At 40.5% G+C, this 22,809-nt stretch overlaps 2 protein-coding genes across 4 annotated transcripts in view; one reads left to right on the forward strand and one right to left on the reverse strand.

The window, feature by feature from the left end:
- Positions 1-207: 207 nt before the first annotated feature.
- Positions 208-6,459, reverse strand: spinb (spindlin b). Of its 2 annotated transcripts, none has more exons than XM_067412828.1 (5): positions 6,248-6,459; positions 5,084-5,214; positions 3,813-3,858; positions 2,059-2,531; positions 208-596 (listed from the first exon to the last, which is right to left on the reverse strand). In XM_067412828.1, the coding sequence occupies exons 2-5, from the start codon at positions 5,121-5,123 to the stop codon at positions 403-405; spliced, it is 753 nt and encodes a 250-aa protein (XP_067268929.1). In that variant the 5' UTR covers positions 5,124-5,214; positions 6,248-6,459; the 3' UTR covers positions 208-402. The 2 variants fall into 2 exon arrangements, with proteins under 2 accessions (XP_067268929.1, XP_067268930.1); XM_067412829.1 differs by having other exon boundaries at positions 5,084-5,217.
- Positions 6,460-6,895: 436 nt separating this feature from the next.
- mfsd14bb (major facilitator superfamily domain containing 14Bb) overlaps positions 6,896-22,809 on the forward strand; it is a 47,666-nt gene continuing 31,752 nt past the window's right edge. Inside the window, exons 1-10 of one of the 2 annotated variants that reach the window (XM_067412831.1) lie at positions 6,896-7,065; positions 10,076-10,168; positions 10,331-10,393; positions 10,472-10,599; positions 11,010-11,124; positions 12,263-12,481; positions 19,059-19,172; positions 19,392-19,463; positions 20,846-20,958; positions 21,531-21,628. In XM_067412831.1, coding sequence (XP_067268932.1) covers positions 7,045-7,065; positions 10,076-10,168; positions 10,331-10,393; positions 10,472-10,599; positions 11,010-11,124; positions 12,263-12,481; positions 19,059-19,172; positions 19,392-19,463; positions 20,846-20,958; positions 21,531-21,628 — 1,036 coding nt within the window. In that variant the 5' untranslated portion in view covers positions 6,896-7,044. Of the gene's footprint in view, positions 7,066-10,072; positions 10,169-10,330; positions 10,394-10,471; positions 10,600-11,009; positions 11,125-12,262; positions 12,482-19,058; positions 19,173-19,391; positions 19,464-20,845; positions 20,959-21,530; positions 21,629-22,809 lie in introns of both variants that reach the window. The other variant, XM_067412830.1, reaches the window with a different exon arrangement.

Below are 22,809 nucleotides of genomic sequence, written 5' to 3' on the forward strand. Positions count from 1 at the left end.
AAAATCATGGTGAACTGTGGTAAATCATGTTAAAATCATGTTGAACTGTGGTAAATCATGTTAAAATCAGGGTGAACTATGGTAAATCATGGTAAACTATGGTAAATCATGTTAAAATCATGTTGAACTGTGGTAAATCATGTTAAAATCATGGTGAACTGTGGTAAATCATTCGAATGCACACATCACAATAAATGGACAGGTTAGTCGAGTCAAACACTTGAGTATTTAATCGAACAGTGACGTGAAGAAGGAATGTTTTTAATCAATACACACAACCTAAAGATCTCATGAGACTGTACAATGCAAGAAAACAACGATAAACAACCAAAACTTAGAGAGTTGAACTGGCCGGCAGGAAACAGACGTCCGGCGCTCTCCACATCTGTCCATCGGTTGGGCTCACGACGCCACCATGTCGTAGACGTAGATGTGATAGTCGTCATCAAACTTGATGAAGTAGACGGAGGGTTTGGCCTGGACCTGCTGGATGATCGTGCCCATCTTCTGCGTGCCTTCCTGGCTCTGACACTCCACCTGCTTCCCCACTAGCGAATCACTGACCTCTCCCGACTCCCGGAGCTCCGGCGGATCGTCTGCCGGAGGGAAACACGGAGGACCGCTTTAATGACCAGCGTTCAGCCTCACAATCACAGGCTCATCACTTATTCTAATTTTCTGAGATACTGATATGTATATGGTAAATCAATATGGTAAATCATGTTAGAATCATGGTAAACTATGGTATATCATGTTAGAATCATGGTAAACTATAGTAAATCATGTTAGAAACATGGTAAATCATGGTAAACTATGGTATATCATGTTAGAATCATGGTAAACTATAGTAAATCATGTTAGAAACATGGTAAATCATGGTAAACTATGGTAATCATGTTAGAAACATGGTAAACTATGGTAAATCATGTTAGAAACATGGTAAATCATGGTAAACTATGTTAAATCATGGTAGAATCATGGTAAACTATGGTAAATCATGTTAAAAACATGGTAAACTATGGTAAATCATGGTAAACTATGGTAAATCATGGTAGAATCTTGGTCAACTATGGTAGAATCATGGTAAACTATGGTAAATCGTGTTAAAAACATGGTAAACTATGGTAAATCATGGTAAACTATGGTAAATCATGGTAGAATCTTGGTCAACTATGGTAGAATCATGGTAGAATCATGGTAAACTATGGTAAATCATGGTAGAATCATGGTAAACTATGGTAAATCATGGTAAACTATGGTAAATCATGGTAGAATCATGGTAAACTATGGTAAATCATGGTCAACTATGGTAGAATCATGGTAAACTATGGTAAATCATGTTAGAATCCTGGTAAACTATGGTAAATCATGTTAGAATCATGGTAAACTATGGTAAATCATGGTCAACTATGGTAGAATCATGGTAAACTATGGTAAATCATGTTAGAATGTTGGTAAACTATGGTAAATCATGTTAAAAACATGGTAAACTATGGTAAATCATGGTAAACTATGGTAAATCGTGTTAAAAACATGGTAAACTATGGTAAATCATGTTAGAATCCTGGTAAACTATGGTAAATCATGTTAGAATCATGGTAGAATCATGGTAAACTATGGTAAATCATGTTAAAAACATGGTAAACTATGGTAAATCATGGTAAACTATGGTAAATCGTGTTAAAAACATGGTAAACTATGTTAAATCATGGTAAACTATGGTAAAGCATGGTAAACTATGGTAAATCATGGTAGAATCATGGTAAACTATGGTAAATCATGGTAGAATCATGGTAAACTATGGTAAATCCTGTTAGAATCATGGTAAATTATATATATATATATATATAGAGAGAGAGAGAGAGAGAGAGAGAGAGAGAGAGAGAGAGAGAGAGAGAGATTGATTGATAATTTTAGAACATTTTTATCATTTTGACCGATACAGTGTATTGTTGGCTATTGCCACAAATACACCAGTGAGACACATGACTGGTTTTGTGAAAAGATCGCAAGTATATTTAAAAGAGTTTGTAAGGTACGACTGTAACTCTCTCTCACCGGAGTCTGGAAGGATCCGCAGGTCTCCGTCTTTATAATCCTGCATCAGCTGGTACATGTACAGCATGGGGTCCTTCTCATACGTGATGAAGAACCAGGCCGGCATGCTGGGCGCTCTGGACAGCACCAAACCCTTCCACTCGTCTTTGGACCCGCCGTCCGTCTCAAACAGGTGAACCACGGGCCGGCCCAGCAGCCGGTCCGCCAGACGAGCCTCACTGACCCGAAACGAGGCGATCGGACCGGGCAGAACCTCCAGATCCTGAACCCGCGGGTCTGTGAAGATCTCCAGGCCATACACACAGTCCACACCGTCATACTTGATGAGGTAGAGAGAGGAGTTGACCGGCACCTGGACCAGAACAGTCCCCATCCACCAGGACACCGGCCTGGACACGTCTTCCTTCCATCGGTGCTGGATCCGACAGCCCACAATGCCTTTTGTTTGTCCGCCAGGATGTGTGTGTGTGTTCCTGCAGACGACAGACCGGAGCAAGTTCAATCGAACACAAGACCTTAAAGGGTTAGTTCACCCAAAAATGAAAATCATTTAATTAATTACTCGCCCTCATGACACCCGTAAGACCTTCGTTCATCTTCAGAACACAAATGAAGATATTTTAGTGTAAAGCTGAGAAAGGCTTCAGATAGGCCTCCATTGGCATTCAGTCCATTCCCACTCACAAGACCCATAAAGGCCCTAAACACATCGACACACAGCCCATCTCACTACAGCGGCTGGACAATCATTTTACGAAGCGACGACAATAGTTTTTGTGAGCAAAAAAATCTAAATAATGAGTTTATCCGCCGAGTTATTGTCTTCGGTGTCGGTCTCGCTCCTCCTCTTCTGGGTCATGAACGGCGGACCTGCGTCATATTCTCGTGCATGCGACGAGTTCACGCCAATAACTCAGCGGATAAAGTCGTTATTTAGATTTTGTGCACAATAACTATTTTCGACACATTGTAACATGATTGTCCAGCCGCTGTAGTGAGATGGGCTGTGTGTCGATGTGTTTAGGGCCTTTATGGGTCTTGTGAGTGGGAATGGACTGAATGCCAATGGAGGCCTATCTGAAGCCTCTCTCAGCTTTACACTAAAATATCTTCATTTGTGTTCTGAAGATGAGCGAAGGTCTGACGGGTGTCCAACCACATGAGGGCGAATAATTAATGACAATTTTCATTTTTGGGTGAACTAACCCTTTAAAGCAGTGGTTCCGTGTTTTTTTCTAGGCTGTGTTGTGTTTATGGGGCGCGGTATAACATATCTTAATACTTGTTCTTTTTTTTATGGCGTATTTTTCTTCTATTCTCCCTTTATTCCGCACCGCTGTCTGTGCTTTGAACGGCTCGTTTGCTTCCTGCTTCTATGAAGCCCCTCCCTCTGAAAAACGCAATGGTCTTAGATTGGTCAGATGGCCAAATGTAGTTTCCTGTATTTTTATTGGCTGAAGTGTCAAGCACAGGTTAAGGCCACGCCCCTTCCCATTACGGGCAGAAGTCACATCTGCGGAGACTAGCGAGGGTTTATGATGTCACCAACCCAGGAGGAAGCTCGTTGTAGTCCAAACCGGCCATTTTTGTAGGCAATAAACTGCCGTAACTTTAAAAGACAATATCTCCGTTTGCAGTGAACTTTCAGCGCTGTAACTTTGCAGAGACTGTTTATGCTCAAGCAGCGACATTACACACTAACTAAAGTTAAACAAGTCAAATCGCATGCAACCACCCCTTTAAGCGATACTGACCTTTGCGAGCTCTTCTTCTTCATTACGCAGCGGCTGCCCGACACTCCTGAGCAAAACCAGAGGTGAACAAAGTACACAACTTCATTACTTGAGTAAAAGTCAAATATTACTCCGTTACAAGTGAAAGTTGTAAAAACTGATTTTTACTGAAGTAAAACTACAGAAGTATTTATTTTTAAAAGTACTTAAAGGGTTAGTTCACTCAAAAATGAAATGTCTGTCATTAACTCCTCTCCCTAATGTCGCTCCACACCCGTAAGACCTCCGTTCATCTTCACACACAGTTTAAGATATTTTATATTTAGTCCGAGAGCGTATGCAAGTGTATGCACACTATACTGTCCATGTCCAGAAAGCAGAGCTGGACAGTAGCTCAGCTCATTACCTCGAGTCTTGTACTTAAGTTCACTTTTTGAGTCTCTGTGCTTTACTGGAGTATTATTTTTTAGTCTGAGAGCTTTCTGTCTCTCCATTGAACGCGGATTGAACACAAACGCGGAAGAGAAGACGATGCTGAATAAAGTCGTAGTTTTTGTTATTTTTGGACCCAAATGTATTTTGGATGCTTCAAGAGACTCTAATTAACCCACTGATGTCTCATATGGACTACTGTGATGATGTTTTTATTCCCTTTCTGGACATGGACAGTATAGTGTTCATACACTTGCATACGCTCTCGGACTAAATATAAAATATCTTAAACTGTGTGTGAAGATGAACGGAGGTCTTACGGGTGTGGAGCGACATTAGGGAGAGGAGTTAATGACAGATATTTCCTTTTTTATGTCAGTGCATTATTGTATTATAGTTGTATAAATGCACATTATGCCATCATGGTTTAAGCCAGTCAGTGACGCTCCATCTGACACACTAGCAGACGACTAACTTAAACTCATTTAAATACTTGTAGAAAAGTTACAAAGCTCTTTATAAAGCTGCTGTCACATTAAGGCCGAATGCACGGATCCAATACACTGATACACATCTGATATTCTCACACTGTTCACCTTCACTGAAGACAGAATCAACTTTGTTTATGTGAATCCTCCACTAAATGAGCATTTGGACATCCGTCTTCTTCCATTTTGCTCTAAACTATAAATCAGTGTTTAATAAATGCTGTGAAATCATTGAACTTCACGAGACTCTACAAGAGTGATTCCTGAAAGGCTTTCTGCAAAAACCCAAACACCTTTTAAAGAAGAAAAGCACCAGATCTGTAACGAATTTAATGCAGGTTTATTTTGCACACTATTAAGACGACATCTGACCTGCAGTGTCTCTGGAGCGGCTTCTGCACGGACCCTCCATTTGCTCCAATCAAATCACTCGCTGACCTTCTGCTCCAATCAAATCACTCGCTGACCTTCGGCTCCAATCAAATCACTCACTGATGGTCGTCCTGCTTGAAGACATCAGACACACTTTACAGTTAACTTTAGTTAATGCATTTAGTTATCATGAGCAATACATTGGTTACAGCATTTATTTATGATAATTAATACAATTATTGAGTGATTTTTACAGGTGTTCATTGTTAGTTCATGTCTGCAATAAGACCAACTAGGGAAGTTTAGAGAAAAGCATGTTAAACAATTAATTAAATAATAATAAACAATATAAATATGATTTAAATATTTAAAAATATAAACAAATTATTAAATAATAATAAGAAATGAATTGGATTAAAATAAAATACATTCATAAAAACTGACTTGATTTAAACAGAACTTCAGTGAGTAGGAAAAACGTAATAGAAAGTTAATAAAATAAAAACAGACAATTGTGTCTTTCTTTATGCATTTCATGTCAGCTTAGATCCATTAAATCAGAGGTTTTCAAACCAGAGAAGATTAGAGGAAAACCATGAAAAAATATAATAATAATTAATAAATTATTTAATTAGATTAGATTCAAATAATAAGAAAATGTTTTTAAAATACAAATACTATACATTTGATCTAAATGCATATGACGGTACTACAGTGAGTAGAAAAAAATGTATTATAACAATAGAAACAATATTTCACTGTACAAATTGGGTCTTTATACATTTGCACACCTAGCATGTACCGCGGTATAACCGCGATTTGGGGCGTGTACCGCGGCATTTTTAATGCGCTTGTACCTAAAGTATAGATGTTTTTGTGCTGCTGTTCTTAAGAATTACTAAATTAATTAATGAGGCATTGCATTAAATTAAGAAGGTGGGAATTAAGTGGGAAAAGCTGCTTCTGCTCCAACAACACAATGTAAACACGCGCACACCCCCCGTCTGTCTGTCTCTCTCTCTCTCTCTCTCTCTCTCTCTCTCTCTCTCTCTCTCTCTCTCTCTCTCTCTCTCTCTCTCTCTCTCTCTCTCTCTCTCTCTCTCACACACACACACACACACACACACACACACACACACACACAAACAATTCAAACATACACACCTCACTGTCCGGTTTTCATTGCAAACGCATGCCTCTGTCGCGCTTTACACTGTTTTGGCTTCTGCACGATTCTTACAAACAAACTCGAGAGCGCGTGTCGACTGCACAGCGCGGGCACGAGCTGACGTGAGCGCGCCTCAATGCAATAAAACTTACACGAGACAGAAAAGTTTAAAAAGGGACATTATTTTCTAAATAAATACATGTTTATTTTCCATCGGTTGCATTTCACTCGTGTCGAATAAAAAAAATAAAAAAATAAAACATCAGTTGGTTTACCAAAATAAAGTCGTTACGGCCGAATTTAAATTTGAAAAGCTGTCTTTCTCATCATAATGACAACAATATTTATTGAGATAAATCAAAATTATTATTATTATTATTATTATTATTATTATTATTATTATTATATTAAAAAAACGAAATTTTGACGTCAAAAGTAGCTTAAAATAAAATGAAAATGATTTTTGTCATATATTTTTTTTCTTTTTTCTTCTGTAGCGGAATTAAGACTCCATTTGCACGTCCAAACACTAAATATATTATATTGTGAAAGAAGACTCGATATTTGCGCCTACTTTCAGATTTACGATTTAGTTTTAATATTTAAAACTTTAATTTTGAAGTTGCCTCAGAAGGGACGCGCACTCGCACTCGCGCCGGAAGCCGGAAGTTGATGCTCAGGAATGTTGATGTTAGAAAGTGAAAGAGCAGCCCGTTAACGAGAACTCGATCGATTAAACCGATCAGGATGACGGAGATCTCGCGCGGAATGTGAGACTGGGACGGAATACATCATGCTGATCAAACACATCAGGGTGAGTGACGTCACTGCGCTTTATTGATGATGATGGACGGAGCGGTTTCTGTGTGTTTGGATCTGTCACATGACTCAGATTGTCTAAAATGACGGTCCTTGACGGATTCATGTTCAGGGTTTTACACACACACACACACACACACACACACACACACACACACACACACACACACACACACACACACACACACACACACACACACACACACACACACACACACACACACACACACACACACACACACACTAACATACACGCACTGTCACAAACTTATACTCCCTCTCACACTCACAGACACACACACACAGTCAGACACTTACACTCACACACTTACAAACACACACTGTCAGACACACTCACTCACCACTGTCACACACAAACTTACTCACACTCACACACACACACACACACACATACATACACTGTCACAAACATACTCTCACAGACACACACACACACACACACACACTTAGACTAGACACACACCGACTGTCACAAACTTACACTCACTCTCACACACACACACATACACTGTCACAAACATACTCTCACAGACACACACACACACTTAGACACACACCGACTGTCACAAACTTACACTCACTCTCACACACACACTCACTCACACAAACACACTCGTCCAGGGCCTTTTTCAGTAAGGAGGTTCAGCGATGCCTTGCCCTGAGATGGGAAACTCTTAGTTAAGCGCAACAACCTTGACTATGAAAAGCCATGATCAATGGAGCTCCGAAAATGGCAATAAAATATTTAATTTTGAAGCCTTGCCAAGAGATTAAAACCTTGCCGAGATTACACTCAGAGTCAGTGGCCATGGTAACTTACACTCAGAGTCAGTGAGGCAATTAATCCATAGTAAGTAACCATGGCCACTGACTCTGAGTGTAAGTTACCATGGCCACTGACTCTGAGTGTAAGTTACCATGGCCACTGACTCTGCATGTGAGTTACCATGGCCACTGACTCTGAGTGTAAGTTACCATGGTCAACTGACTCTGAGTGTAAGTTACCATGGCCACTGACTCTGAGTGTAACTTACCATGGCCACTGACTCTGAGTGTAACTTACCATGGCCACTGACTCTGAGTGTAAGTTACCATGGTCAACTGACTCTGAGTGTAACTTACCATGGCAACTGACTCTGAGTGTAAGTTACCATGGCCACTGACTCTGAGTGTAAGTTACCATGGTCAACTGACTCTGAGTGTAAGTTACCATGGTCAACTGACTCTGAGTGTAAGTTACCATGGCCACTGACTCTGAGTGTAACTTATCATGGTCAACTGACTCTGAGTGTAAGTTACCATGACCACTGACTCTGAGTGTAAGTTACCATGACCACTGACTCTGAGTGTAAGTTACCATGGCCGCTGACTCTGAGTGTAAGTTACCATGGCCACTGACTCTGAGTGTAACTTACCATGGTCAACTGACTCTGAGTGTAAGTTACCATGGCCACTGACTCTGAGTGTAACTTACCATGGCCACTGACTCTGAGTGTAACTTACCATGGCCACTGACTCTGAGTGTAAGTTACCTTGGCCACTGACTCTGAGTGTAAGTTACCATGGCCACTGACTCTGAGTGTAAGTTACCATGGCCACTGACTCTGAGTGTAAGTTACCATGGCCACTGACTCTGAGTGTAAGTTACCATGGCCACTGACTCTGAGTGTAACTTACCATGGTCAACTGACTCTGAGTGTAAGTTAACATGGTCAACTGACTCTGAGTGTAAGTTACCATGGTCAACTGACTCTGAGTGTAAGTTACCATGGTCAACTGACTCTGAGTGTAAGTTACCATGGCCACTGACTCTGAGTGTAACTTACCATGGCAACTGACTCTGCGTGTAACTTACCATGACCACTGACTCTGAGTGTAAGTTACCATGGCCACTGACTCTGAGTGTAACTTACCATGGCAACTGACTCTGCGTGTAACTTACCATGACCACTGACTCTGAGTGTAAGTTACCATGGTCAACTGACTCTGAGTGTAAGTTACCATGGCCACTGACTCTGAGTGTAACTTACCATGGCCACTGACTCTGAGTGTAACTTACCATGGCCACTGACTCTGAGTGTAAGTTACCATGGCCACTGACTCTGAGTGTAACTTACCATGGCCACTGACTCTGAGTGTAAGTTACCATGGCCACTGACTCTGAGTGTAAGTTACCATGGCCACTGACTCTGAGTGTAAGTTACCATGGCCACTGACTCTGAGTGTAAGTTACCATGGCCACTGACTCTGAGTGTAAGTTACCATGGCCACTGACTCTGAGTGTAAGTTACCTTGGCCACTGACTCTGAGTGTAAGTTACCATGGCCACTGACTCTGAGTGTAAGTTACCATGGCCACTGACTCTGAGTGTAAGTTACCATGGCCACTGACTCTGAGTGTAAGTTACCATGGCCACTGACTCTGAGTGTAAGTTACCATGGCCACTGACTCTGAGTGTAAGTTACCATGGCCACTGACTCTGAGTGTAAGTTACCATGGCCACTGACTCTGAGTGTGAGTTACCTTGGCCACTGACTCTGAGTGTGAGTTACCTTGGCCACTGACTCTGCGTGTGAGTTACCTTGGCCACTGACTCTGAGTGTAAGTTACCTTGGCCACTGACTCTGAGTGTAAGTTACCATGGTCAACTGACTCTGAGTGTAAGTTACCTTGGCCACTGACTCTGCGTGTAACTTACCATGGCCACTGACTCTGAGTGTAAATTACCTCTCTCTGGAACAGGCCTGACTTATCCTGCTTCATCGGTTTTGACTTCCTCCCACTTAATCTCCTTTCTGAAACCGGCCCCTTATCTGTCCGGCTGATGTTGATGTAACTCTAATAGGTGTTTGTGTTACATGGTGTGTGTGTGTGTGTGTGTGTGTGTGTGTGTGTGTGTGTGTGTGTGTGTGTGTGTGTGTGTGTGTGTGTGTGTGTGTGTGTGTGTGTGTGTGTGTGTGTGTGTTTGTGTGTGTGTGTAGCAGCGCAGTGTCGGCCAGGCGAGGGTGGCCCATGCAGTCGTGGTGATCTTCCTGGAGTTCTTCTCTTGGGGTCTGCTGACCACGCCCATGCTGACGGTGAGTGTTTGAGTGTGTGTGCATGCGTGTCTGTCTGTGTGTGTGAGAGAGAGAGAGTGAGAGGGAGGGGTGTGTGTGTGTGTGTGTGTGAGAGGTACCCATGCTGACGGTGAGTGTGTGTGAGATGTACGGTTTCGTTCTTTAATGCTTTCTCCGTTCCAGGTCCTGCATAAAACGTTTCCTCAGCACACCTTCCTCATGAACGGCCTCATCCAGGGCGTCAAGGTCAGTGTTTGCTGTGCATTGAGAGCTCTATGCAGATTCTGCTGCAGTGTGTGTGTTGTAACTGGAGTGTGTTTGCAGGGTCTGCTGTCGTTCATGAGCGCTCCTCTGATTGGGGCCTTGTCTGATGTTTGGGGCAGAAAGAGCTTCCTATTGGTCACTGTGTTCTTCACCTGCGCACCCATCCCACTGATGAGGATCAGCCCATGGTACGGTGTGTGTGTGTGTGTGTGTGTGTGTGTGTGTGTGTGTGTGTGTGTGTGTGTGTGTGTGTGTGTGTGAAAGAGAGAGAGAGAGCTTCCTGTTGGTCACTGTGTTCTTCACCTGCGCACCCATCCCACTGATGAGGATCAGCCCATGGTGTGTGCGAGTGTGTGTGTGTAAGAGCTCTATCACATGACTCTCAAGTGACCAAATCTCCAGCCATGTCTCTGCACTCATGAGAGACGAGCCTCTGAGGAAATGCATTGATCCACACACGGGCAGTGATTGTTTTAGAGTTTGAGCTCTGCTGTTAGACCTGCTAATGTTTCTGTTATTGATTGATTGATTGATTGATAGATTGATTGATTCTTACATGCATAAGTGATGTTTGTGTATGTCTGTCTCTCTTCATCAGGTGGTTTTTTGCTCTGATGTCAGTATCTGGACTTTTCTCTGTTACATTTTCTGTGATATTTGCGTATGTGGCTGATGTTACAGAAGAGCATGAAAGAAGCACAGCATATGGACTGGTGAGAACACCTGACACACACACACACACACACACACACAAAACACATCTGACCCCAAAATAATATTAAATTAAAAGCATTTTGATTTTTAAATTTTATGACAAACACATTTTAGCCTAAATTTGATTGGTTCTAATCTACATATGTTGAAATGCATTACAGTAAAAAAGTTATTTATAACAAATGCTTGCATGAAATATAAATGTTTTACAAAAATATTATTTTGCCAAAACTATTTAGATGTGTCAGTTCAGGTGTTCAATCCCTTCGTGGCCACAGGTGTATAACTCCAGCTCTAGGCCTGCAGACGCTTCTACACACTTTAGTGAAAGAATGGCGCGCTCTCAGGAGCTCAGTGAACTCAAGCGTGGGGCCGTGATAGGCTGACACCTGTGCAATAAATCCATTCCTGACATTTCCTCACTACTAAATATTCCACGCTCAACTGTTAGTGGGATTATAACAAAGTGGAAGCCATTGGGAACAACAGCAACTCAGCCACGAAGTGTTCAATCCCAGAGTGGGGTCAGCGCATGCTGAGGGTCACAGTGTGCAGAAGTCTCCAACTTTCTGCAGAGTCAACAGCTCCAGACCTCCAGACTTCTGTGGCCTTCAGATGAGCTCAAGAACAGCGGAGAGAGCTTCATGGAATGGGTTTCCATGGCCGAGCAGCTCATCCAAGCCTTACATCACCAAGAGCAATGCAAAGCGTGGGATGCAGTGGAGTAAAGCAGCCGCCACTGGACTCTAGAGCAGTGAGACGTGTTCTCTGAGCGACCAATCACGCTTCAGTCTGACAATCCCATGGACGAGTCTGGGTTTGGCCGTCGCCAGGAGAACGGGACTTGTCTGACTGCATAGTGCCAAGTGTAAAGTTTGGTGGAGGGGGGATTATGGGGTGGGGATGTTTTTCAGGGGTTGGCCCCTTAGTTTCAGTGAAAGGAACTCTTAATGCTTCACCAAGACATTTTGGACAATGTCATAATCCCAACTTTGTGGGATCAGTTTGTGGACGGCCCCTTCCTGTCCCAGCATGACTGCGCTCCAGTGCTCAAAGCATCGGTCCATAAAGACATGGATGAGGAGTTTGGTGTGGAGGAACTTGTTTCAAGACTGTCCTGTTTGTCTTTGCTTTCAGGTGTCTGCAACTTTCGCTGCGAGTTTGGTGACGAGTCCGGCTATAGGAGCGTTCCTGTCCGCCCAGTACGGAGACAGTCTGGTGGTTCTGCTCGCCACCATCATCGCCGTGGCTGATATTCTGTTCGTCCTGCTGGTGGTCCCCGAGTCTCTGCCAGACAAAATGAGACTGTCTTCATGGGGTTTTCCTATTTCCTGGGAGCAGGCGGATCCTTTCGCTGTAAGTAACATATTTTATGTTTTTATTTACTCCATCTAAGGGTGTAACGGTACACGTATTCCTACCGAACTGCTCTGGTACGGTGCATGTGTGAATGGACAAATGGAATCTTTAACAGTCGGCTTGTTTTATGTGCGAGAAACACTTCAATCCGTGTATTAAACATATATTCACTATATTAGCCTATATATTCACTATGGGTGCGTTCACACTTGTAGTTCGGTTAGTTTGGTTCCTTTGGTCCGGACCAAAAAACAAAAACAAAACATAGTCCTGGTCCGCTTAACGTTCACACGGGCATTTTTAACAACGAGCCTAAAGTTACCGAACCAAAGGCATAGGGAGACGCTCACAACCTGATTGGTCGGCTTATATGACGTAGGAGCTCGCTTACCGAACATTCAAAACAATGCTGTGTGCGGATTACACGCGCGGGCATTTTATGCGTGTACATATGGCATTATTTTTTTACCAGAGAACTCATGAAGAGCTCATGAAATGCTCAAAACAACGCTGTGTGCTGGATTAAACGCGATCATTTTATGCGTGTACATGTGGCATTAGTTTTACCAGCTGAGAACTCATGAAGAGCTCAAAAAATGTTCAAAACATCCAAAACAGCAGCAGGATTTCCTCCGTTGTGCAGAAAAGAGACGGCCGTTCTGTCGTCTGTACCTGCTAATAATGGGCAACACAGGAACTTTGATGAGAGCCAGGTATGCTTTTTGTGTGTTTTTTCTAGCATTTTCGAAACATGCTCGTATGACCAAATATTGATTAGGCACTTCCTCGTTGCTCCACGTTTGCCCTCTAACGTTAAAGTTACTCATGGGTCACATCTTGTGACATTATACGTCCGGTTTTTGGTCATGTCTTTGGTCCGTGTTGCGTTCATATATCAATCGAACCGCACCAGAGTTCGTTTGGAAGCGGACCGAGACCCATCTTTTTAGCGGTCTTGGTCCGCTTGTTTGGTGCGCACCAGGGTTCGGATGGCAGCGTTCACATATGTTCAAATGAACCGCACTAACCGAGCAACCGCACCAGGGTTCGTTTTAATCGAACCAAACATGACAAGTGTGAACGCACCCTATATTAGCCTATATATTCATAATGTTAGCCTATATATTCATTACGTTAGCCTATATATTCATAACGTTAGCCTGTATATTCACTATATTAGCTTATATATTCATTACGTTAGCCTATATATTCACTATATTAGCCTATATATTCATTACGTTAGCCTATATATTCATTACGTTAGCCTATATATTCGTTATATTAGCCTATATATTCATTACGTTAGCCTATATATTCATTACGTTAGCCTATATATTCATTACGTTACCCTATATATTCATTACGTTAGCCTATATATTCATTACGTTACCCTATACATTACGTTAGCCTATATATTCACTATATTAGCCTATATATTCACTATATTAGCCTATATATTCATTACGTTACCCTATATATTCGCTATATTAGCCTATATATTCGTTACGTTAGCCTATATATTCATTACGTTAGCCTATATATTCGTTATATTAGCCTATATATTCATTACGTTAGCCTATATATTCATTACGTTAGCCTATATATTCATTACGTTAGCCTATACATTCATTACGTTAGCCTATATATTCATTACGTTAGCCTGTATATTCACTATATTAGCCTATATATTCATTACGTTACCCTATATATTCGCTATATTAGCCTATATATTCATTACGTTAGCCTATATATTCATTACGTTAGCCTATATATTCATTACGTTAGCCTATATATTCGCTATATTAGCCTATATATTCATTACGTTAGCCTATATATTCATTACGTTAGCCTATATATTCATTACGTTACCCTATATATTCATTACGTTAACCTATATATTCACTATATTAGCCTATATATTCATTACGTTACCCTATATATTCGCTATATTACCCTATATATTCATTACGTTAGCCTATATATTCATTACGTTAGCCTATATATTCGTTATATTAGCCTATATATTCATTACGTTACCCTATATATTCATTACGTTAGCCTATTTATTCATTACGTTAGCCTATATATTCATTACGTTAGCCTATATATTCGCTATATTAGCCTATATATTCATTACGTTACCCTATATATTCATTACGTTAGCCTATATATTCATTACGTTACCCTATATATTCATTACGTTAGCCTATATATTCACTATATTAGCCTATATATTCATTACGTTACCCTATATATTCACTATATTAGCCTATATATTCATTACGTTAGCCTATATATTCATTACGTTACCCTATATATTTGTTATATTAGCCTATATATTCACCATATTAGCCTATATATTCACTATATTAGCCTATATATTCGCTATATTAGCCTATATATTCATTACGTTAGCCTAGATATTCATTACGTTACCCTATATATTCATTACGTTACCCTATATATTCATTACGTTACCCTATATATTCGCTATATTAGCCTATATATTCACCATATTAGCCTATATATTCACTATATTAGCCTATATATTCATTACGTTAGCCTATATATTCATTACGTTACCCTATATTTTTCGTTATATCAGCCTATATATTCATTACGTTAGCCTATATATTCACCATATTAGCCTATATATTCTCTATATTAGCCTATATATTCATTACGTTAGCCTATATATTCATTACGTTACCCTATATATTCGCTATATTAGCCTATATATTCACCATATTAGCCTATATATTCACTATATTAGCCTATATATTCATTATGTTAGCCTATATATTCACCATATTAGCCTATATATTCACTATATTAGCCTATATATTCATTACGTTAGCCTATATATTCATTACATTACCCTATATATTCATTATGTTAGCCTATATATTCGCTATATTAGCCTATATATTCATTACGTTAGCCTATATATTCATTACGTTAGCCTATATATTCATTACGTTACCCTATATATTCATTACGTTAGCCTATATATTCATTACGTTACCCTATATATTCATTATGTTAGCCTATATATTCATTACGTTACCCTATATATTCATTACGTTAGCCTATATATTCACTATATTAGCCTATATATTCATTACGTTACCCTATATATTCGTTATATTAGCCTATATATTCATTACGTTAGCCTATATATTCATTACGTTAGCCTATATATTCGCTATATTAGCCTATATATTCATTACGTTACCCTATATATTCATTACGTTAGCCTATTTATTCATTACGTTAGCCTATATATTCATTACGTTAGCCTATATATTCGCTATATTAGCCTATATATTCATTACGTTACCCTATATATTCATTACGTTAGCCTATATATTCATTACGTTACCCTATATATTCATTACGTTAGCCTATATATTCACTATATTAGCCTATATATTCATTACGTTACCCTATATATTCGCTATATTAGCCTATATATTCATTACGTTAGCCTATATATTCATTACGTTACCCTATATATTCGTTATTTTAGCCTATATATTCACCATATTAGCCTATATATTCACTATATTAGCCTATATATTCGTTATATTAGCCTATATATTCATTACGTTAGCCTAGATATTCATTATGTTATCCTATATATTCATTACGTTACCCTATATATTCATTACGTTACCCTATATATTCGCTATATTAGCCTATATATTCACCATATTAGCCTATATATTCATTATATTAGCCTATATATTCACTATATTAGCCTATATATTCATTACGTTAGCCTATATATTCATTACGTTACCCTATATTTTTCGCTATATTAGCCTATATATTCATTACGTTAGCCTATATATTCACCATATTAGCCTATATATTCTCTATATTAGCCTATATATTCATTACGTTAGCCTATATATTCATTACGTTACCCTATATATTCGTTATATTAGCCTATATATTCACCATATTAGCCTATATATTCACTATATTAGCCTATATATTCATTACGTTAGCCTATATATTCACCATATTAGCCTATATATTCACTATATTAGCCTATATATTCATTACGTTAGCCTATATATTCATTACATTACCCTATATATTCATTACGTTACCCTATATATTCGCTATATTAAGCCCCGTTTCCACCAAAATTACCCGGAACAATTTGTACCAGGAACTTTTTTACAGGAACTTTTCTCCCCCCCAGACCTGCAGCTGTCTGCGTTTCCACCGCGATAAAGTTCCGAGAAGATTGGGCAAATTAGTCCGGTGATGTAGGACTGCGCTCGACTGATCCTCCAAGTGACGGACAGTAGGGCTGTCACTTTATATTTGATATTCGAATATGCATTTTAAGAAGACGTGAAATATCCGTAATCGAACTATAAATATACTATCCGGTTTTTAAAGTGCCATGTAGCGCAATTTTTTACTGTCGGTGCGTTTACATGGAGCACTAACGTTAGCTGTAATCGGTTTAAAAGTACAATCTGAAGGAAAATGCTCCATATTAACACCTCAGTCGTAATAAAAAAGCCCAAACTGAATGAAATTGTAATCGTTTTGAGATGGGTGGATAAACCTTTTCATGAATCGATCAAACTAAACATTTCACCATGTAAATGACCTGACCGGATTACTTTTGAGTGTGCGTCCTTATGTGATGTACACAGCGCGCGCCTCCACCACTGAAGAGCACACGTCGCGCTCATGCTCCAAGCATGTTGACAAGAGAGGAAAATACATTTTTCTGAGGGATAAACTTTTTATTTCATAAGAAGTTATGAAGATAATGTTGGAATAATGACACTGTCCCTAAGCCTATGTAAGCAAACAATCAACTTTAACTGCGCCTGACATTAGAATGTATTTTTTCTGAGATGATTATTATTACACTTTACAACAAATGATTAGCTTTTATAAAACCGTAAGTCCTGGTGGCCGTTGAGAGTTGCTTTGGCATCCGTAAACACATTCCAGCTGTTGGAGATGACGGCATTGTACGAAATAAAAAGATAACCCCTCAGAAAAATGAGCTTTCCTCTCTTGTCAACATGAGCGCGGCGCGCGCTGTCACATGTAAGGACGCACACTTAAAAGTAATCGGTCAGGTCGTTTAAGTTACATGGTGAAAAAAAATTAATAACAAGTATGGAAGAGATTCAAGCTGTGCTGCTTTTGCTGGTTATGTATAGGTTTACTAAGGTAATTAACAACGACAGAAAAGAGCACTAATATGGAGATTCAGCAGCATGCAGCATATTCAGAAAGCTTGTAAAGCTAGATTTAAAATGACAATGTATATTATTATCAGCTATTACGGACATTGCACGTGAGATGGCTGAGACGAATTGGTGCCATCAGACAGAGAGCAAGAGTGCTTATTTACTGAACGTAGACCCACCGAACCTCGCAAAAGACTTTTAAAAATGCCGAGTTGAAATAAAAGGCTGCGTGAGCTAAACCAATCAGCATGCTCAGCGCCCAAGTCCCGCCCTCAAAAGTTCATGAACTTTGAAAACGTACTACCTCGCGAGCAGGGCCGTTTGGAGGGGGAAATATTTACCCGGAACTTTATTTCGACCCTGGTTCATGCGGTCTAAACACACCGAGTACCACCCAAAGTTCCTGGGTAAAGTTCCTGTGGTGGAAACGGGGCTTTAGCCTATATATTCACCATATTAGCCTATATATTCATTACGTTAGCCTATATATTCATTACGTTACCCTATATATTCGCTATATTAGCCTATATATTCATTACGTTAGCCTATATATTCACCATATTAGCCTATATATTCATTACGTTACCCTATATATTCATTACGTTACCCTATATATTCATTACGTTAGCCTATATATTCATTACGTTAGCCTATATATTCATTACGTTACCCTATATATTCGCTATATTAGCCTATATATTCATTACGTTACCCTATATATTCGCTATATTAGCCTATATATTCATTATATTCTACTGAACCTGTTTCAGATGTCTGGGTTATTAATGGGTGTTTAAGTAATTCTGCCACTGTGTATAAATTATTATATTTCAGCAAATTGGAGTATAACCATAATTCTATAATTAGCTTTAGAAGTTAATGCAAAAACTGCCTTATGTGAAGTTCACGTTTGCACACAATGTGTTATGTGAGTGTTGATTATTATATCTGAAGATAAATCGCTCCTAAATGTAGGCTAATTTGGCTGTGTTGTTGACCTTTAATATAGTAAGGGCTCCCTATAGCTTACAGCATTATCTTTAAGAAACTTTTTTGTATAATTGAATTAATTTTATGTCAGACAATTTGTTCAGTAATCCAATGTTTAATAAAAATAAATAAAACACAATTTTATATGTAGTTTTCTCTCCCCTGCTGTCAGTTTTGTGTAGCGTTTCACACCTGTCCCTGTCATAGTGAATGATAGATGCTTTCCTTCAGTTATGAATTCAAGATTCCCTGATGAATATGAATCAATACTTTGAGGTGTGTGTGTGTGTGTGTGTGTGTGTGTGTGTGTGTGTGTGTGTGTGTGTGTGTGTGTGTGTGTGTGTGTGTTTCAGTCTCTGAGGAAGGTTGGGAAAGACTCCACAGTGCTCCTCATCTGCGTCACAGTGTTCCTGTCGTATCTGCCGGAGGCCGGACAGTATTCCAGCTTCTTCCTCTACCTGGGCCAGGTGCGTAACGCTTTGATTTCTACCCAATTTACTTCCACAATGTGGCGTCTGACCGAATGGAACTGGATATAAAACAACAAATAAATTAAACACCGCTCTACAGTCATTTGAGAGGGATTGCAGTACCAGTTTTGGCCACAATCTTACATACAATTCCTTTAAGTAAATGTTCATAACCTTGTGTTCCCGTTTGTTGTGTGTTGTGTGTTGATGTTTCAGGTCATTAACTTCTCATCACAAGCAATTGCAGGGTTTATTGCGATGGTGGGAATCCTGTCCATCATTGCACAGGTAAAGACCTTCAGCTTGCACATTTTTCACAAACCCTTGTATTCATGAAAAATGTATTCAACTGTATTATGCTTATACACCAATCAGGCATAACATTATGACCTAATATTGTGTTGGTCCCCCTGACCCGTCGAGGCATGGACTCCTCTAGACCCCTGAAGGTGTGCTGTGGTATCTGGCACCAAATTGTTAGCAGCAGATCCTTTAAGTCCTGTAAGTTGCGAGGTGGGGCCTCCACGGATCGGACTTGTTTGTTCAGCTCATCCCACAGATGCTCGATTGGATTGAGATCTGGGGAATCTTGAGGCCGAGTCGACGCCTCTAACTGGTTGTTGTGCTCCTCAAACCATTCCTGAAGCATTTGTGCTTTGTGTCAGGAGCATTATCCTGCTGGAAGAGCCACAGCCACCAGAATACCGTTTCCATGAAAGGCTTAACATGGTCTCAGCAATGCTTAGGTAGGTGGAGCGTGTCAAAGTAACATCCACATGGATGGAGGACCCAAGGTTTCCCAGCAGAACATTGGCCAAAGCATCACACTGCCTCCGCCGGCTCGCCTTCTTCCCATAGTGCATCCTGGGGCCATGTGTTCCCCAGGTAAGCCACACACACACACCCGGCCATCCACGTGATGTAGAAGAACACGTGATTCCTCAGACCACCTTCTTCCATTGCTCCGTGGTCCGGTTCTGATGCTCACGTGCCACTGTTGGTGCTTTCGGCGGGGTCAGGGGTCAGCATGGGCACCCTTACTGGTCAGCGGCTATGCCGCCCCATACACAACAAACTGAGCTGCTCTGTGTATTCTGACAGCTTTCTATCAGAACCAGCATTAACTTCTGGAGCAGTTTGAGCTCCAGTAGCTGGTCTGTTTGATCGGACCCCACGGGCCAGCCTTCGCTCCCCACGTGCATCAATGAGCCTTGGCCGCCCATGACCCTGTGGCCGGTTCTCCACTGGTCCTTCCTTTGAGCACTTTTTATAGAGACTGACCACTGCAGACCGGGAACAGCCCACAAGAGCTGCAGTTTTGGAGATGCTGTTTGAGGACAAAATGTTCACTTGCTGCCTAATATATCCCACCCACTAACAGGTGTTGAAGAGATCCATCAGTGTTATTCACTTCATCTGTCAGTGGTCATAATGATATGCCTGATCGGTGTATAAGTAACAGTAAATCAGCTCCTCTCCAGTGTTTGTTAATAGCTAACTAATGAACTGTGAGCATTGTATAACTTTCCTGAGGCAAATTCAACATTTAAAGTTCACTCGAAAATGTAAATTGTTGTCATTGCCTCTAAACCTGTAAGACTTTCGTTCATCTTCGAAGAGATTTCTGTCCCTCCGTTGACAATCTTGAAACCATTACTGTCTCTTTGCAGACGTTACTGTTAAGCGTTCTAATGAAGAAAATTGGGAATAAAAGCACAGTGCTACTGGGACTTGGATTTCAGCTGTTCCAGCTGGCCTGGTATGGCTTTGGGTCAGAACCATGGTGAGTTTTTCCCATGATGGAGGTTTATTTTGATCTGTATAGTCTGGCGTTGTCTGTAATGGAAAAGAGATTGAACGTGACGTCAGCACTATTGTAAAGGGATTAGCGGAGTGCGAGTCGCTGCTCTGCAAAAAATGCTTTTCTTACTCAGTATTTTTGTCTTGTTTCTAGTCAAAACATCAAAAAATTCTTAAAACAAGAAGCATTTACTAGACAAGAAAAAAATATTGTCTTGTTTTGGGAAAAAATAACTCCAAATGAAGAGAGTTTTTGCTTAAAATAAGATAAATAATCTGCCAATGGGGTGAGAAAAATAATCTTAATTCAAACAGAAAACAAGATTATTATTCTCACCCCATTGGCAGATTATTTATCTTATTTTAAGCAAAAACTCTCTTCATTTTGAGTTATTTTTCCCCAAAACAAGACAACAATTTGTACTTGTCTAGGAAATGTTTCTTAATGTAAGATTTTTTTGATATTTTGACTAGAAATAAGACAAAAAAATGCTTTTCTTACTTAGTATTTTTGCAGTGTGGGTTTAAAATAGCGTTTGTGTTTCTGGATGGCAGGATGATGTGGGCGGCCGGAGCCGTCGCTGCCATGTCCAGTATCACGTTTCCCGCCGTTAGCGCGCTAGTGTCCCGCTGCACGGATCACGACCAGCAGGGTAAGACACAATCCACAACAATCAATCAAGCTACTTTATTTATATCGCTCTTCTCCAATGCCGATTGTGTCAGAGCAGCTTCAGTGTTAAACAGGATAATACTGCAGCAGAATTAGATTTGGCTGTACAGTCGTTCTGGAGTAAACAGTGATGTTATCAGCTTATTTTAAAGGGGGGGTGAAAAACTCAGTTTCAGTCAATCTAATGTCAATCTTGAGTACCTATAGAGTAGTATTGCATCCTTCATATCTCCGAAAAGTCTTTAGTTTTATTATATTTGTAAAAGAAATATGGGCTGTACCGAGTCTTTCCGGAAAAAAACGAGCGGCTGGAGGCGTATCGTGTGGGCGGAGCTAAAGAACGACGAATGCGCAAAGCGGTGACGTCCTCAAGCGTGGAGAAGCCCATGCTATCGATCTCAGCTAATAGATATGATCCAGAATCTTATTCGGAGGCTGAAATAGAAACAGCAGCAGCAGGACGTCCGTCTCTGTGGTATGGACTGTATTTAGTGGCCTGTCAACATTTGTGTGTCTTTACTCTCAGTTTATGAGGACATGATTCGGTTTATGGACTATTGAATGCGACCAAACCTTAGTAGCAAGCAAAACGGTTTTGCACGTCAGACTAGTGTAACGTCATACAGAGAACAACAATGGAGTCCGTTAGCGCATATGAATGACGAAGCACGCGATCGTGTCGTTTACTGATGTTTACTCACGCGACGATAGCCGACAGCACAGACATCTGAAGCAGTTTAACTCACCGGCTGCTTCCAAAGCAGGACCGAACCTTTATCGCTGGGACCGCTCCGTCAGAAACACACTTCTTGGAGTGTGGAGATCCACTTTGCGATGCGACTGAAGCATTTCTGCGTTCAAATCGGTTCAAATGCAGCGCTGCCTTCCCGGACTGCTGTGCTGAAGCGTTGAAGTCGCTCGACGTCACCCATAGGAATAAAGTGGAGCGCGGCGCGGACTATAACGACAGAAGTGTTCACGGACGACTGGATCTGCAGCTGAGAGTGTGTATGGGCGTGCATTTCCTCTCTCGCTCTAGTCACGCGCGCGCGCCCTACCGGGAGAAGAGCCCGTACGGCCCATACAAGGACCTTCCGCTCTATTAACGTCAAGCCGACCCATACTCGAAAAAAACTCTCCGAAACTTGTGAGAAACCGGAA

Source organism: Pseudorasbora parva, chromosome 13 (assembly GCF_024679245.1).
Source record: "Pseudorasbora parva isolate DD20220531a chromosome 13, ASM2467924v1, whole genome shotgun sequence".
In the NCBI taxonomy this organism is placed as follows: domain Eukaryota; kingdom Metazoa; phylum Chordata; class Actinopteri; order Cypriniformes; family Gobionidae; genus Pseudorasbora; species Pseudorasbora parva.

What these genes read in the sequence shown, in the direction of transcription:
- spinb (XM_067412828.1), bottom strand. Translation starts at nt 5,123, where the DNA reads ATGGAGGGTCCGTGCAGAAGCCGCTCCAGAGACACTGCAG. An exon ending in CCGCTCCAGAGACACTGCAG is followed by an intron (nt 3,859 to 5,083) that starts GTCAGATGTCGT and finishes GGTTTTGCTCAG; the next exon opens with GAGTGTCGGGCAGCCGCTGC. An exon ending in GCGGATCCTTCCAGACTCCG is followed by an intron (nt 597 to 2,058) that starts GTGAGAGAGAGT and finishes TCCCTCCGGCAG; the next exon opens with ACGATCCGCCGGAGCTCCGG.